Raw genomic sequence first — 15704 nt, forward strand, 5'->3', positions numbered from 1 at the left:
ATCCAAACTTCGAGAAGACGAGGAGGTTTGCCAAGATGCAAGAGGCTTGCAGGAAAGATGTGGAGCACGGATTTGGTGTGCTCCAAGCTCAGTGGACAATTGTTCGTCACCCGGCAAGAACATGATCGCTGAAGACCATGCATGAGGTGATGACATGCCGCGTGATCATGCACAACATGATCGTTGAGAACGAGCGTCCTGATGGCCGCAATGAGAACCACTAGGAATTCCAAGGTGAGCTGGTGACGCCACTTCCTGGAGCTTAATCTTGGCAGGAGTATCTACATATCAATGTAGAAGTCAGTAATGAGAACGTCTCCAAACAGCTGCAGACGGATCTGATTGCGCATCAGTGGACATTGGCTGGCCATGAAGATCATGCCTAGAGAAATACTATCTTATTTTCATGTAGACTTTTAAAAATTTAAATGTAATAAGTATGACTTTGTTGAATTCCTTATTTTGTTGTTTCGAAACTTCATAATTGATGCAAACGCCAAAATGCGTCGGGCCGCTGGAGCCACCCCTAGGTGCAGACGGACGCGGAGACAAAAACGGTCTGTCTCGCGTCCGCCGCGCGATGCAGACGGACATTTCGGACGTCCGAAATGCGTCGCGCCGTTGGAGATGCCCTTACGATTACTTGTTCCTGGACATTTGGAATGATGGAACAACTAGAAGTCCTTGCTTGTTCCATTAATTTCGCGCGAACGGTCCGGTCCCACCTCTGAAGTCAACGCAGAAGCCAACAGTTAGAACGAAACACCCCGCAACAAGCAAACGAAGCGCTACGAACGAAGCATCCTGGAAAAATAGTCCCACCTCGGAAGTATAGATGAATTCCTACCGGTTTATATACCCAACTCCCACCAATGTTAGCACCCGGAGCGAGAACGCGCGGAAACGCGGCCCGGAATGAATGAACCAGGTCTGGAAGTGAAAGGAACAGAACAACCATCACAACGCGGAAGAAACGAGTGGTAACTATTTAGGCCACGAACGAGGTCCAGTTAAGGAAGTGCTTCAGCGAAGCGGAGGATAGGGGGCGCTGGGACGCGAGGGAGGAGGACCCGGCGGGGAGGATCATGGACATAACATACCGCGGGGGCACCGGGCACGTGCTGGTCCGCTGGTGGCCCACGACCAAAAATTGGCGGTCCACGACCCAAATTGTTTAGTAGTCCTACTTCGTATTTATTTTGCTACCACTGGCTATGACATACCTGGCTATGGGCAGCCCGACATGAAGCCCGGCCCGAAAAACTCGGACATGGACCGAGAAATGTTGGCCCACCTGTCGGGCCGGACCAGGCCTGGGTAGCCCAAAAACACAGTTTAACACTACGGTCTGGCCCGCGGCCCAATGGGCTTGGTGGGTATTTGGTCGGGCCAGGCCGGGCTTGGGCCGGATTTTTAGCGTCGGGCTTTCCTTGGCCCGGCCCGGCCCGACACATGCCCAGGTCTCGAAACCACGAAAACGTCTTTCTCTCGAAATTCATTCTTCCGCTCCGTCTCCGTCTCCCACCTCCAAACCCCACCACAGATTTCAAATTCCCGCACTCCGCCGCAATCCCCCATGGACGCCGACGACATGGACGTCGACGACATCGACTCCCCCGCCTCCGCCACCGGATCCCTCTCCGCCTTCCTCTCCGAGCTCGCCACCCTCCACCGCCGCTCCTCCTCATCCTCCTCCTCCGCCACATCCCCGCCCCTGTCCCTCCCCTCCCTCACCCTCCTCTCCTCCGCGGCCGTCTCCGCCTCCCTCTTCCCCCGCCTCGCCGCCGCCGGCCTCCCGGCCTCCTCCCTCCTCGCGCCGCTCACCTCCTCCTTCTCCACCCACCCCGCACCCGCCGCCGCCGCCTACCTCCGCCTCCTGCTAGCCCCCGCCTCCCCGTTCCTCTCCCTCTTTTCCCCACTCCCCTTCCTCTCCTTCCTCCTCGCCCTCCGCAAGGCGCTTTCCTCCTCCGCCGCCGACGCCCCAAACCCTAACTCCAGCTCAGGCCACGGCAACCCCCGCAAGCGCAAGAACCAGCGCCAGCAGGCAACCCCGCGGTCCCCGTCCTTTCTCCCGGAGGCACTCCCCCTGCTCGCCGATGCCGCGGGGAGGCTGCCTCTCGGGGAGCACCCGGACGCGCGGAGGTCGCTCATCGACACCGCCACCGAGCTCGCGGCCTTCAATGTCCTCGCCGCCGTCCTCGGATCCAACCGCAACGCCGAGGCATTGCAGGACGTGATACGCGCGCTGCTCCCGGTGGCGCTCTCGGGTGCGAAATCGGCTGCGCGGGCCGCCGCCGTGGAGTTCCTGGTAAGGAAGGTTGTGCCTCTGGGTGATGAGGAGGGGGTCAGGAAACTGGTGGAGTACCTGCCGAGGTTGCTGGCCATGAAGGCGCCAGAGAAGACGGAGGCGAGGGGGCTGGCGGTCGAGGCGATAGTCGAGGTGGTGCAGGCATTGCAGCCGCATGAAAGGGAGGGATTCACTGCGTTTGTGGTGACCATGGCCAAGGGGAAGGCAAAGGGGCGGCTCTTTGCGGTGGACATGGTCCTGGCGATGCTGCCGGTGCTGCTGCCATCGGAAATGGAGGAATCTAGTCTGGGAGAGGACTCCTGGGGGCTAAAGTGTGTCCGCGTGCTGGTGGAGAGGTGTTCCGATACCGTCGGAGGGGTCCGGGCTCGGGCATTGACGAATGCAGCCCAGGCGCTTGACATGCTGTCTGAAAGAGGCGTGGAGGTCGCTCGGTTGCAGGAGGTAATGACGATCGGGAACATGGATCTCGGGGAGCTGTTGAGGCGGCGGTGCATTGATGATAAGGCTGCTGTGAGGAAGGCTGCGCTTGTGCTCATCACCAAGGCGATTGGTTTGATCGGCAGGCCTGTCGACGAGTCGCTACTTAGTGCAATGGGGGCTGCGTGCTCTGATCCGCTGGTCAGCATTCGCAAGGCGGCTCTTGCAGCCATCTCAGAGGTGTTCCGGAAATTCCCTGATGAGAGAGTGACGAAAGAGTGGCTTCAAGCTGTGCCATCGCTGGTGATCGATAGCGAGACCAGTATCCAAGAGGAATGCGAGAACTTGTTTCTTGAGCTGGTTCTGAACAGGGTCTGCAAAGCTGCCAATTTGCACCTGGGTGACGACTCCGTCAACTTGGAGGAGGTGTTCCCGGAAGGGACACTCGATTTGCTGAAAAGCATATGCGACGGAGAGGTTGCTCCATGCATAAAAAGGATATGTGCAAGCCTCGGGAAGAAGAAAAAGCTGAGACCACTGCTTGCTACTTCACTCCAGAATATCGTGACAATATCTGAATCCTTGTGGCTCAGAAGCTCTAAGCCAATTGAGAAATGGACTGCACCAGCCGGGGCTTGGTGGCTTCTTTCTGAGATCTCCTCATTTGCACCTAAATCAGTTAACTGGAAGTTCCTCTCCCACCACTGGAAACTCCTTGATAATGTTGGCCAAGAAGACACGGGTAAAGCTTCTTCTGAAGGGGATCCAAATTCTGCGCTCTGGGCTTTGGATCGTGTTTCACTCCTGCAAACTATTTCGAATGTCTCCATGGAGCTACCCGTGGAGCCTGCAGCAGAACTGGCACACAGCTTGCTCACACGGATTGAGAATTTTGATATGAACCTGAGTGAGGTAAGCATTTAACGAATCAATGCAGAATTTCGAATGTAATGAGCTTTCTCATATGCATCTATGCTTGTAACAAGAATCCCCATATACATATTACCTTTTGACTAGCAAGAACTATGAATTGTTGACGCCCATAGCAATTTTTTTGTTTTCCGTTTGTGCTGCATGATCTCTCATTTTTTAGGAAGCAGTTTTTATATTCCATTTCACCTTGTTTGTAAAGCGCTGTGAATTTGCACTTTCACACTTGCCAGTTCCCCTAGAATACACCCATCTATTGCGGTTTGCATCATTTGGAAATTCTTTGACCAACTGTTGCTATCTATTACCTCCAGCTGAGTTACTTCTGTACTTATGCTTGGTGTTCCTCCGTATTTAGTCATTGATGCCCACAAGGCTAGCAATAAGACTTTAACAGTTGACATGTCTCTCTCAACCAAAAGGCTAGCAATAAGGCTAACACTTTCTGGGAAGGGAGTTTATCAGCAGTTACAGAAATTTTGATTTTAGCAAGAATTTCAATAATAAAAATTTCTTATATAAAAATGCATAAATAGCACTGCAAGCTTGAATTTGGCATTTTCTATCTTGCTCTCTGTCTAGAGCAATTGGTCCACTCCTTTGCTCAGTTAGCACTTGGAACGTTTTGGACTGCGTGAAATCCAAAAGAATGATCTATACAATGCAATTAATCTTCAAAATGAGCCACGAGTGGTGTATCGAGCACACCAGAAGAGTACTTGTCTTACTTATCTAGCTGATCACTAGTTAAAATAATACTTAATTAGTACTGCAGCTCTTAGTTGAGCAAGACACATTTTTTAGGGGAATTAAGCAAGAAGTTGTGGGTAAAAACTACAAGGCGGTGATGCGGAACGTGGCTATGTAAACTCCTTGAGCCAACCACCTTGAGGGCCCAAGGCAAGCCAAGTGCAAACACAATTAAGCAGGAGCTTCGCGATGGAATCTCATGCTCAGTTTTATTAGGGACTACTGGGCCAGTTTGCAATTAACTTCTAAAAGCACCAAAATCTCAGTTAAATCCACTGAAATCCAGGCATATATCTAGTATTTACCGTTACACTGTACACTAGCTCTATTGCTCACTCTATTGGGACTGGGAGTGTACTGATAGTTCTTGTACACTACTGCATTTGTTAAAGCCTTGAATATAGGTAAACATGTTATGGTTATTTAACAGGCAGGAGTGTTGACCCATGCAGTCACCTAAGTATAATACCGCTATGTTAATTTGCTGAAAGGTATATCCTTCCAGCTTACCTGCAGCAATTACCGCAGTCACAAAATGGCTCTGTAAAACCCACTTGTTGCGGGTATGGACTTGAATGACAAGATTATCCAGTATCTATGTGTTGCTTTCATTAAGTATTCCTGAAGTTCTGCAAAAATGCTCCTCATGCATTCGTGTTATTTTTTCATGAGAGATTTCTGGGTTGTTGAGTAAATGCATATCATTGTTCTGTAGGCAACATCACTCTTAATAGAAGTAAGACTTCCATATCTTGATGATAATGTCTTATTTACTTGCACATACAGGTCGATGCCCATGTAAAATCACTGAAAACTTTATGTAAACGGAAAGCTAAGACGGCTAAGGAAGGTGAAGAACTAATAATGAAGTGGGTCCAGCAACTTATCAATAAAGCAGTTGCTAATCTGGACAGCTACATAAAAGGAACATCACAAGATTCCAGGGGTTGTAGCTTCTTTACACCTCCGACTGGCAAACTCAAGGGAAGAAAAGGCGCATCCACATCAAAAGCGATGTCAGAAGCTGTTATTTCTGTCTTCACCGTTGGATCACTGATCCTAGCTTGCCCTGATGCTAGTGTGCAAGGCATCATCCCTTTGCTGCACACAATTATAACCTCTGGAAACTCTGAGCCAAGGCCAAAAAACCTTGCTGGTGGAGATGTTTCTTTCAAAGAGCTAGCTCCATCTTTGTATATACAGTCATGGGACACAATGGCAAAACTATGCCTGGTAGATGACAAATTAGCAAAACGCTATATTCCACTTTTTGTTCAGGTGCGTAGCCTCCAATCACTCTAACTCCCATGATTTCTCTTAATAGATAAACACTCAATGTTCCTTGTATAAATTAGGAGCTTGAGCGGAGTGATTTGGCTACCCTTCGGAATAATATCATGATTGCCATGGCTGACTTCTATGTCCGCTATACCGCACTAGTCGACTGGTGAGCATACTCTCAACGATCATATAAACCACTGATACTCATAGCATTACCTTCCAGGATTCTGTTACAGCATTTCTTTCCAACAAATCTGCATGTTCCCATATATTAGGAGGTTGCTTCTACAGTCACATCATGTACATGAGATATTATTAGTGTCCACACTGAGAATTTCACATATATCTATATTTACATGACAAAGTATGATACAATTATTTGCTTTCCCTTTTTCTTGGGCTTGGCCATTTTCCAAGTTTAATAATTCCAGTGATTGATCCAATATCAGTGATTGATCCAATATGAATTCAGTTAACTCCATATTCCATGTCTACTAAAATGGAAATACCACATCTTTGAAACTCAGCAAGATACCTGAGATTTAGTTTGATGGTATTGGAGCAGGAGCTGCAACTATTGCTGGCAATTGATATCAAATAATAAGAATATTTTTTTCGCATATACCAATAGCAGTTCTGCACTTTCTAGTTTTCCTCGTATATTTTCGTGTACATGGTTTTTTCTTCAAATAGTTAATTATTACATTTGCACTTGTGAGCTTTCACTGACCTCCTATTTTTCAGTTATATGTCAAAAATAACAAAATCACTGCGTGATCCCTGTGAAGTCGTACGGAGACAAACATTTGTCCTACTCGCGAAGTTGCTGCAGGTGCTTATCATTCTTTCAGTGTTACATCTGAATGTTCATGCGCTGATTTAATGAAGCTATTCCTTTTATCCAGAGGGATTACGTAAAATGGAGAGGAGTAGTTTTCCTTCGGTTTCTGCCATCTTTAGTTGATGAATCAGAGAAGATAAGGCATTTGGCTGACTACCTCTTTGGGAGCATCTTAAAAGGTTTTACTCTTGGTATTCTTTACCCCTTATTTTGAACTGGGGTTATGTATGAATCAGGAAACAGAAAAATCCATACAGTCACGCATCACCAATTCTGACGCGCGGGTCGGGACTTGGCCCTGCAACACCCGACAACACAACTCCCTGCTAACACAACTCCCTGGGGCTTTGAGTGGGCCTATTTTTTGTTTTTTGTTTTTGTTGAGGAACTGAGAACTTTATATATCTGAAACACACAGAGTCTGAATTGCTTTTTACAAGTTCTCTTACTGGGGATGGAAGATCCTCTTTCATCACCCTGTTGCCAGAAAGATTGTGTGTTCGCCAAGGAAATCAGCTATCCTATTGGTATCTTGCTTGGAGAATCTAACGACACTCTCATGGATCTTTGTTATCGCCAGTTTGTTTTCCTGGTAGATAGACCAAAGCCTTGATCTGTCATCCGAAAAATCCTTGCATTACTTATTTGTCCATCCCAAAAAACCTTGCATAGATTCTCATTCATGATCTGGTTGACCTGGGGTTCAACGTGATCAAATTCTATCTGTGGAATTACACTCTGATCTGCTGTGTACAGTTCTTGGAAAAAGGCTGTAGTCATATGCTCCATATCAGCTAGCTTGTCTACCACAGTACCGTCATCCATTCTAAGATTGTTGATCTTATTTTTCTTCTCCAAATGGATTTTGTGTTGAAATTTTTCGTATTTCTGTACCCATGTTTTAAGCGACTGCCTAACATGAACTTAAATGCTGTTGCAGCTAAAGCGCCACTTCTTGCATATAACAGTTTCATAGAAGCTATCTACGTCCTAAACGATTATACAGGTCACGGTGGTGGATTTAGTGAGTCCCAAGGCTCTCAAAGTTCTCAAGGTTCTCAAGGTTCTGTCCGAGGATCAACCCTTTTTGCTATAGGGTAAGCATATGCATGATGTTCACTTTGCAGAAACCATGTTCACCTTTGTCGGACATTTATTATGAGCATTTTTGTTGCAGAGGAACTGATGAAAGATCAAGGTCAAAAAGAATGCACATATATGTGTCCCTGTTGAAACAGATGGCCCCAGAGCACCTTCTAGCTACATCAGCCAAGTTATGTGCCGAGATCTTAGCAGGTGCTTGTGATGGCTTGCTTAGCGTTGATGATGCAGCTGGAAGGGCTGTGCTTCAGGTACACAAATTGCATGGGCATTGGATAGGAGTAACTATATAATGTCCTGTATTTAGTTGTGAATTGTGATGACATGGTCTTCTTTCCTACAGGATGCTCTGCAAATACTGGCTTGCAAGGAGATGCGCATCCATCCGAGCATCTGCACAGACAACTCCGAGATGGATGATGAAGGCGGAGACAGCGGGACAGCAAGCGCCCTCAACGCGGCCAAAGGAAGGGCGGTGACCCAGGTGGCGAAGAAGAACCTGATCCAGATCGCGATCCCGATATTCATCGAGCTGAAGCGGCTGCTGGAGAGCAAGAACAGCCCTCTCACAGGGTGCCTGATGGAGTGCCTTCGGGCGCTGCTCAAGGACTACAAGAATGAGATTGATGAGATCCTGGTGGCGGATAAGCAGCTCCAGAGGGAGCTCCTCTACGACATGCACAAGTTCGAGGCTGGGAAGGGGAAGTTGTCCAAGGAAGCAGCAGAGGCTGGTCCCAGCGGGAGCTCCCCGGGTCCAGGGCAGGGCGATGTGGCCGCGAAGGCCACGGTGCGGTCGGTCCTCAAGGAGATGAACCGAAACGTGCCGACGCCACCACTGCACACAATGAGCGTGCCCAAGATGAAGTCAGTGCTGGGGCCTGGAGGGCTGAGTGCCTCGCGCCGTCCGGCTGCTGTTCTGGAGTCAGTGAGGCGGCTCGAGCCATTTGGGTCAGACGATGAGAACTAACACATGCTCACCTGATGGTAGCTAACTTGGGTTGGTTGTTCTGACGGTCAGCTTAGGGTAGTTCATTCATGATGCTGATGGACTGATTTTACTAGGCTGCTCATCTTCTCAATGAGTTTCTTTGTTCTTGACCGATCTTTTAGATGCGTTCAATTTAGTATTTGAATTGTATCGAGAAAGCTTAAATGATGGCAACGCTATTTCTGCCTTCTTGCAAGCTAATGTTACAGAGACAACTGAAATAAATGTGTGTATTCTCAAAATAATTGCATGAGTCAATGTAGCTCCAGAATTCTCAAAAATAAATCCACAGTTGAGAAAGCAGCCCTGATTTTTTGCGCTCAAGCTTGACTTCCAGAAATCATTGGATACAGTTCATACCATGAAAGCCAGGGTTCCTGGAAAAATGGCTCAGCTCACTTGCTGTTGGCATCACAAACACAGATGCTGATAAACGGGAGTGCTGGAGAAAGATTCAGAATCCAGAAAGGGGCCAGGCCAGGCAAGGCGCTATCGCCCGATGTTGTGCAGCAGATGATCCGCAAAGCTTGAGGCCGTGGAGAAGCTCCGCCTGGCTTTTTTCTGGAAAAACAACAATGATGTGCATAGCCCAGACACACCCTTGTGGAGATCGCTGATTGAAATGGTCCAGTTCCACACGAACTATTCATGGATTCAGACTTTCAGCTAGATTCTGAACCTGGAAGATGACGACACAATCTTTAATCAAAGGCAGACGCACATCAGAGTTGCCGTTGCCTTTTTCAGCAGTCCTCCCATTCATTTTTTTTCTTCATTTCACAAGGTAGAGGATCTTCTACCTTTTTTCCCTTAAAAAAAAACTTGGAAAATGCTGCTCCAGCCTTTTAAAATTTTGCACATGACAAAGAATACAAGAATGTGGTATGCGTTCCAGCTTTCGCCTTGATAAATCTGTTTCTCTGATGTCTAACTGAATGCGTTCACATCACAACGGGTTTGAGTTCACCAGAAAATCCGGAAAGTGTAAGATCGCAACCACTACAACGAATACAAGAATGAAGTTACATACAACTGGCTCTGTACAGATCAAAATTTTGCTGTACCACAGAAAACTACATACATACAACTTGAGGTGTATAATCGCAATGAATGCAAGAATGAGAAGTTACATACAGCTGGCACTCTACACATCAACTGTTTTGCTGGACCACAGTAAACCACATACAACTTGAGGTGGCAGAACAACATCCCTATATCATTTTTCTTTACCTTCTGAAAAGGTCTATAGCTAAATGATGTCAACCTCGACTCAAATCATCAACCAAGATGACTAGGTGGGAAAAATGTAGTTACAGGGGGCGTCGGAGGGAGCAGACAAAAACACGACTCATTTTCAGCATGCCAACTTGCAATGCCAAAGCTCCAGAGCAGTATAGCAACTGTACAGAGGGTGTGGTTCTACCTACACGAAGTAGCTCAGATTTTTCTTCGTCTTCTTCTTCCTTGACCTGCCATCGCCATACAGCTCGTTCCACCGAATAAGTGCACTCGTTGTTTTTGAGTCAGATGATAAGCTAGCGCATCCCTACAACGAATCGTGCCACTGGTTATCATATGCTCAATAAGCAGTAGATTTGAGGTAAGTGTTGTGTGGTTCCTCACCTGACCACGGGCAAGTATCAAATCATCCATGCTAAGAGGGCGGATGTCATCGCTACCTCGCGATGGAGGCTCAGGCCTACCTTCAACTCTCGCTAGACGCTTCTCCTGCACAAGACAGCAAGAATTCAGCAACACCGGTGTATGCGCTGCAGGGGAAGAAACGGAGGAGCTCATGTGCACACCTCTTCTTCTCTGTGAATGATTTCGCGAATGGGCCGTTGTGCTGCAGCTAGACAGAGACTCTGGGGAGAAGGAAGTCGATAAGAAGTTGGTGATACCTTCTCACTCTGCTAAAGAGCATAAAAAAAGGCACATCAACATACCTTTAAGTCACTTCCTGAAAATCCATCAGTCATATTGGCGAGTGACTGAAGATCCACGTTTGCTGCCAACTCTTCTTTGGACAGTATCAGTTTCAAAATTTTCTCTCTGCTTGATGCATCAGGAAGGTTCACCATGAATCTGCCAAGAAGAACCAGCACCTAAGAGTTAACGAACAATCCTAAATTTGACAAAGTTTAAGAAAATATAGAGGAACTACCTGCGAGGGAACCTTCGAATGACTGCCTCATCAAGGTCAAAAGGCCTATTTGTGGCCGCAAGAACCAATACACGTTCTTTATCTTTAGTACGCAATCCATCCCAATGTACCATAAATTCATTTTTCATCTTGCGCATGGCTTCATGCTCTCCTGGATTTGCTCTCCTTCCAAGCATACTGTCAACCTGTATAAGAAATACAAAAATGTGAGCATAAAACATAAAGGGGGAAAGCGAGTGAATACTGATTATAGACTTAATTTCCCGCATGCACACCTCATCAAGGAATACTATAGACGGAGATGCTTTACTTGCCAAAGAGAAAACGGCCTTCACATATTTCTCTCCATCCCCATGCCACTGAAAAAAGATGAAAAAAAAGACCATCTTTAAGAGGATATCACACAGAAGAGCACTGCAACCAATTGATATTTTGATTGAACATACCTTTGACGTGATGCTTGACATTGCTATGTTGATAAATTTTGCACCTGATTCGGTAGCTACTGCTTTTGCAAGCATTGTTTTGCCAGTGCCGGGAGGTCCAAAGAACAATATTCCCTTCACTGGCTGCCAACATGAAAGTGGTACTTCAATGCAGTGAGTTATCAACCTTCACAACATTTTTTTTTCATGTAAAAATATACTTATTTATCTCCTCATAACCCAGTATCCAGCTGTTCAGATAATTTTTAAAAATCTCAATACAAAGGATCATAATGTCTTTATTAGAGCACCATCCTAACTCCTAGTTACTACGGCCAGACTAACCACAACCATTGATCATATTGTGAGGCAACCAAATTTATAGAATTCGTAATTCGTACATTCAAAGATAATATGTATCTGGTACTCTGTTTTGGTGAACCATATTGGTTACACTTTGATGTTGAAAAATATGGAACATTCTAGGTTTTGTTACAACATCCTCAAAACTGAAGAGAGAAAATGCACACATGATCAAAAAAGAACTGGATAGTTCATAATAGATGTTTCTTATGTTCAGGTGTGTCACATCACTCTTCCCAGCATGGATATCTATCATGCTTGAACTTATGTTTGATAAATCCCAACACTATGCTTAAATGCAATATATCCCCTTTTCAAAAAAATCAAGACCAAATAGCTGAATGTACATGAGTACCTTTAATAGCTGCCCTTTGCTGAATAATTCAGGTCTTTTTAGAGGGACAATAATCAATTCCTCTAATGTATCTTTTACATTCTCCAGCGCTCCAATATCGTCAAAGGTTACTCCAATATTATCAGGCTCAATAATATCTGACAGGAGATTTCTCTCAAACTGATTCTCTACCAAATCCTGAAAAAAAGGGACTTGGATGAATTTACGCATCAGGGACTTTTGAATAAATAGACAGAGAGGCGAGGGAAACCTTCAGTGCTTTCTTTGAGCTACGACTGTTCAGGTTGTTTAGACGGCTAAGCCCATACCTGAGACTGCAACCATAAAGTTAACTAAGCATTCCACAGAAACACCTAACAAGTTTATTTTGATGTCTGATAGTTGCATCATAAATTTACCTTTCTGCTGATAGTACAAGTTTGGCATCCTTGAGCATGTGGGGTTTATTCTGCCGAAGGCAATAATATAAACCACTACCAACAGCCTTATCCACCTCTGAAATAAATCGGAAAATAACAAGTTTTCAGTATTTATATTTATTATTGAAAATATATGAACAATTGATCCATGTCTGAGCAAGGAACAACTTACCCTGATGAGTCAGCAATCGATCCTTGATGGGTAATTCTTCAATACTGTCGCACCCCAATCCACGGTCGGTAAGAAACTACATTATAAACCAATGTAATAATCATGTATACCGAAGATGTCACTCACAAAGTTCATAGTTTTCTGATCAAGGATGGAAAAGAATGGTGGAGGACATTTGTAACTGAAGGTACCAAGTACCACCATTCTAGCAAATGTTGTTCCACATCTATCTGTGGTTTCTAAGGGGATATTTTAGTAGTACATTGATTACAAGTAGAGACCCACAAAGTCATTTTAAAGGACTTCTTTTGTATAATGAGCACTATACATATAACTACATAAGTTTACATTTCAATCAGATAGCAAATTAGAAACGGAACATCCAATTAAGTTTCTCGAGCAAACAGTCCTACATATATAATTGTAACCGTGTAGGGTCCCACTATAAATTCACAGTCAACTTCTTTAGAGACTCCTTTTTGCAGCTTACCTTATGAAGATTAAGAGTGTTGGCTTTCGCTCTAAGGTTTCCAGCATCATGTCTTAGTAGTTTCTTCAACTCTGATAGGTGTGCTTCGTCCTAACAAAAAAACATGAACCTCTAGGTTAGATACAATACTATATGGAAGCTAATGGTTAACAGAAGTGATATGGGTACCTTTGGAAGTTCAATGGAAATTTTATTAGGGAAAATATTATTTAGATGCTTCATTGGGTCTGCAGCATCTTGCAATATACTTCCTAAGGAGCCCTGCATATTTTCAATTATTTGTTAGGTTCTAAAACATTCTACATCATGCATCTTCATGAACAATATGCAAAGGATTAATAGTTCACCGAGTTCATGTCAGCTAAGGCCTGCCTGGCAATATTAAAGTCCAGAAGAGATAATCTTGTTGGATATGAATAAAAATAAAGTTAGGTCGGCAATTTCGGTGAAACATGAAAGAAACAGACCAGTGCACTCTGTTGACATACATTCAACATAACAGTATAAAGCTCACAAAAGGAGAGGGGCAAGGGAATATTTCCTGCATGCCAACTAGTGAGTTCAGGCATTCAGCAATCCTCTAATGGCAGGAGTTTTTTTGGTTTAGTCTAATGTGCCAAAACATTACTCAAACCACCTACTTTGTATTTGTCCTTCAGAGTTTAGCAAATCTGAGTGATCTGGACTAGCCTACGCTTTACCCCTGTTTCCATCATTTCGAAAATATAGGGGTTTCAACCATCATTAAAATTTAACCCAATCCCATGGCATCTTAAAAGTTGTGTTAAATTTTAATTTAGTTCCTAAAGGTAATTGAGTAGTATACCTTATCATTCGGGCTGTCTTTCTCAGTGTGAGATCCAATTATCAGGACACCAGGTGGAAGTTCTTTCCCTAGTGACGCATGTGATTCTGTCCTTCCGGTCAGGGTTTTCTCTACATCCTTAAGTAACACAATCAAAGTGCTACTTATGATTTCTTCTTTAATGACCTGAAAGGCAGTGAAAATGATATTGTGGCAGGCTGTAGAAGAATAAATTTCAGATAAATATGATCACCAAAAACAGTCAGTACCTCAATTAACTCATCCACACCGAGGGCCTCAACTTCTGGGCGAAGTTCATTAACTGTAGAAATGCCGAATAACGAACCACAAATAGGATCAGAAGAGCATCAGTAGGTAACCAAAATGCTCATTGCACAGCAAGTTCAGACTAACCAGGCAGCAGAAGAGAATCGACAATGAGAAGTCTAGCACCAAAATTCTTTGCAAGGGCCTTTATTAATGTTTCCTGATAAATTTCAGACCCTAGAAGCATTACGAAATTACCAATCAGAGAGTAATCAGCACAACCCCTGGGCCTTAGTTAATCTAAAAAACAAAAAAGAATGCTGAAAAATACCAGATGGACCAGATAATAGAATTCGCTGGTTTAAAGATAAAATTCCTGATAAGCTTTTGACGAGCTTATTTTCCATGGGTATGAGCTTCTTTTCCATGTGTGGGAATGCAACTGATAAGAGCACACTCTTTGTATTCGGACTGCATAAAACGAGGACAGATGATTAGATAAATAATCAGAAAAAGGTAATCCAGACAAATACAGTAAGCAAGTTTACCTAAACATAAGCTGACAAGATTAAGGTTCATAAATAAACAGAATAAGTCTCATAAATAATGGATAGCTAATGAAACAAATCAGCTAAGCATATCACCTAAGATAGTACGGGAAGTTGTCAAGAGTAAATTGAATAGCATCTGGACCAAGAATTCGTTGTTTCAATACATCCTTAAAAATTTGGGAACTGCTTGTAGGTAAAGTGGCTGATGCAGTATTGATAGGCTGGAAAATCTACCAGCAGGTTAAGGTACACTCATAAGATTTGAGAGAAAAGGTCAAACTAAGAAAAATCTGACAGCTTTTATCAATATGGGAGTACCTACTACTAGTGAAATCCATGGAGATAGGACAGATGACAGAAAAGAGCAAAGTAACATATTATGATTAAAAAGGATACAAAGGCATGCTTGCAAATGGCAAGTTCATCCCCTCCCATAAGAGGACAGCCCATGCCTCGTTTGGTAAATTTTATACCATTCAGTTCAACCAGACCCTTTTTGCCTGTGACTTCTAAATGACATCCACTTGGCTCCTGGAAGAATAAACAGCACAATGTTTATGCAAGAAACCAAGAAATGTAACAACATGCATGCACTCTACTATTGCAGAACCATAGCAAGGATACCAGTACCTCAAGGCGCCACAACTTGCATAGAATACGGCTAGCATTATGGTCTTTCAAATGAATGTGACAATCTTCACTTCCGCCGACACGAAATTCAGCATCAAAGATGTGGACATGAGAAATCTGCAATCGGTGATTGTTGGTATCAGTAAGTGATTAAACTGATTCACGCATAGGTGACAACACAGAAGGAATGTGTTAGAGTCAGCAGACGGTGGCCATACAATGTTGCACAGGAAGATAAAGAACAAATAAGTACCAGGAAACCTGAACTGCAATCAGAAAGGCCAGGGACTAAGGGAATCTTGAAACCATCTGATGCTAGACAGAGTTTTTTTTTGCGGGGTAGTGCTAGACAGAGTTGAAACCTTAGTGTACAGGGCTTACAAGCGCTACATTGTTTTTGTTAATTAATTCCCCAAAACATCAACGTTTGATGTTCTTGACGCAAGC

The 15704-nt window shown here is 44.4% G+C and overlaps 2 protein-coding genes across 4 annotated transcripts; one reads left to right on the forward strand and one right to left on the reverse strand.

Annotated features, from left to right (window-relative positions):
- Positions 1 to 1576: 1576 nt before the first annotated feature.
- Positions 1577 to 8847, forward strand: LOC124655023 (condensin-2 complex subunit D3). Its single transcript, XM_047193997.1, has 8 exons — positions 1577 to 3637; positions 5192 to 5683; positions 5761 to 5852; positions 6431 to 6518; positions 6592 to 6706; positions 7468 to 7624; positions 7705 to 7879; positions 7972 to 8847. The coding sequence occupies exons 1-8, from the start codon at positions 1577 to 1579 to the stop codon at positions 8593 to 8595; spliced, it is 3804 nt and encodes a 1267-aa protein (XP_047049953.1). The 3' UTR covers positions 8596 to 8847.
- A 900-nt stretch (positions 8848 to 9747) lies between these two features.
- On the reverse strand, positions 9748 to 15090 carry LOC124652628 (probable spastin homolog spas-1). 3 transcript variants are annotated; one of them, XM_047191670.1, is made up of 19 exons: positions 15024 to 15090; positions 14721 to 14857; positions 14408 to 14547; positions 14224 to 14313; positions 14079 to 14131; positions 13831 to 13995; positions 13173 to 13265; positions 13005 to 13094; positions 12515 to 12590; positions 12322 to 12418; positions 12174 to 12237; positions 11924 to 12100; positions 11227 to 11349; positions 11056 to 11139; positions 10781 to 10965; positions 10563 to 10701; positions 10422 to 10481; positions 10240 to 10344; positions 9748 to 10162 (listed from the first exon to the last, which is right to left on the reverse strand). In XM_047191670.1, exons 1-19 carry the CDS (start codon positions 15075 to 15077, stop codon positions 10040 to 10042), a joined length of 2055 nt encoding a protein of 684 aa, XP_047047626.1. In that variant the 5' UTR covers positions 15078 to 15090; the 3' UTR covers positions 9748 to 10039. The 3 variants fall into 3 exon arrangements, with proteins under 3 accessions (XP_047047626.1, XP_047047627.1, XP_047047628.1); XM_047191671.1 differs by lacking the exon at positions 13173 to 13265; XM_047191672.1 differs by lacking the exons at positions 14721 to 14857; positions 15024 to 15090 and adding an exon at positions 14625 to 14640.
- Between the last annotated feature and the right edge of the window lie 614 nt (positions 15091 to 15704).

Source organism: Lolium rigidum, chromosome 5 (assembly GCF_022539505.1).
Source record: "Lolium rigidum isolate FL_2022 chromosome 5, APGP_CSIRO_Lrig_0.1, whole genome shotgun sequence".
Lineage (NCBI taxonomy): Eukaryota > Viridiplantae > Streptophyta > Magnoliopsida > Poales > Poaceae > Lolium > Lolium rigidum.

Bases quoted from the DNA above. Each gene is read 5' to 3' on its own strand.
- LOC124655023 (XM_047193997.1), top strand. From the start codon at position 1,577: ATGGACGCCGACGACATGGACGTCGACGACATCGACTCCCCCGCCTCC. The intron at 6,707-7,467 runs GTTTTACTCTTG...ATGCTGTTGCAG, and splicing joins CTTTGGGAGCATCTTAAAAG to CTAAAGCGCCACTTCTTGCA. The intron at 7,880-7,971 runs GTACACAAATTG...TCTTTCCTACAG, and splicing joins CTGGAAGGGCTGTGCTTCAG to GATGCTCTGCAAATACTGGC.
- LOC124652628 (XM_047191670.1), bottom strand. From the start codon at position 15,077: ATGGGCTGTCCTCTTATGGGAGGGGATGAACTTGCCATTTGCAAGCAT. The intron at 14,858-15,023 runs GTATCCTTTTTA...ACCTGCTGGTAG, and splicing joins CCATTTGCAAGCATGCCTTT to ATTTTCCAGCCTATCAATAC. The intron at 10,163-10,239 runs GTGAGGAACCAC...GATTCGTTGTAG, and splicing joins TGATACTTGCCCGTGGTCAG to GGATGCGCTAGCTTATCATC.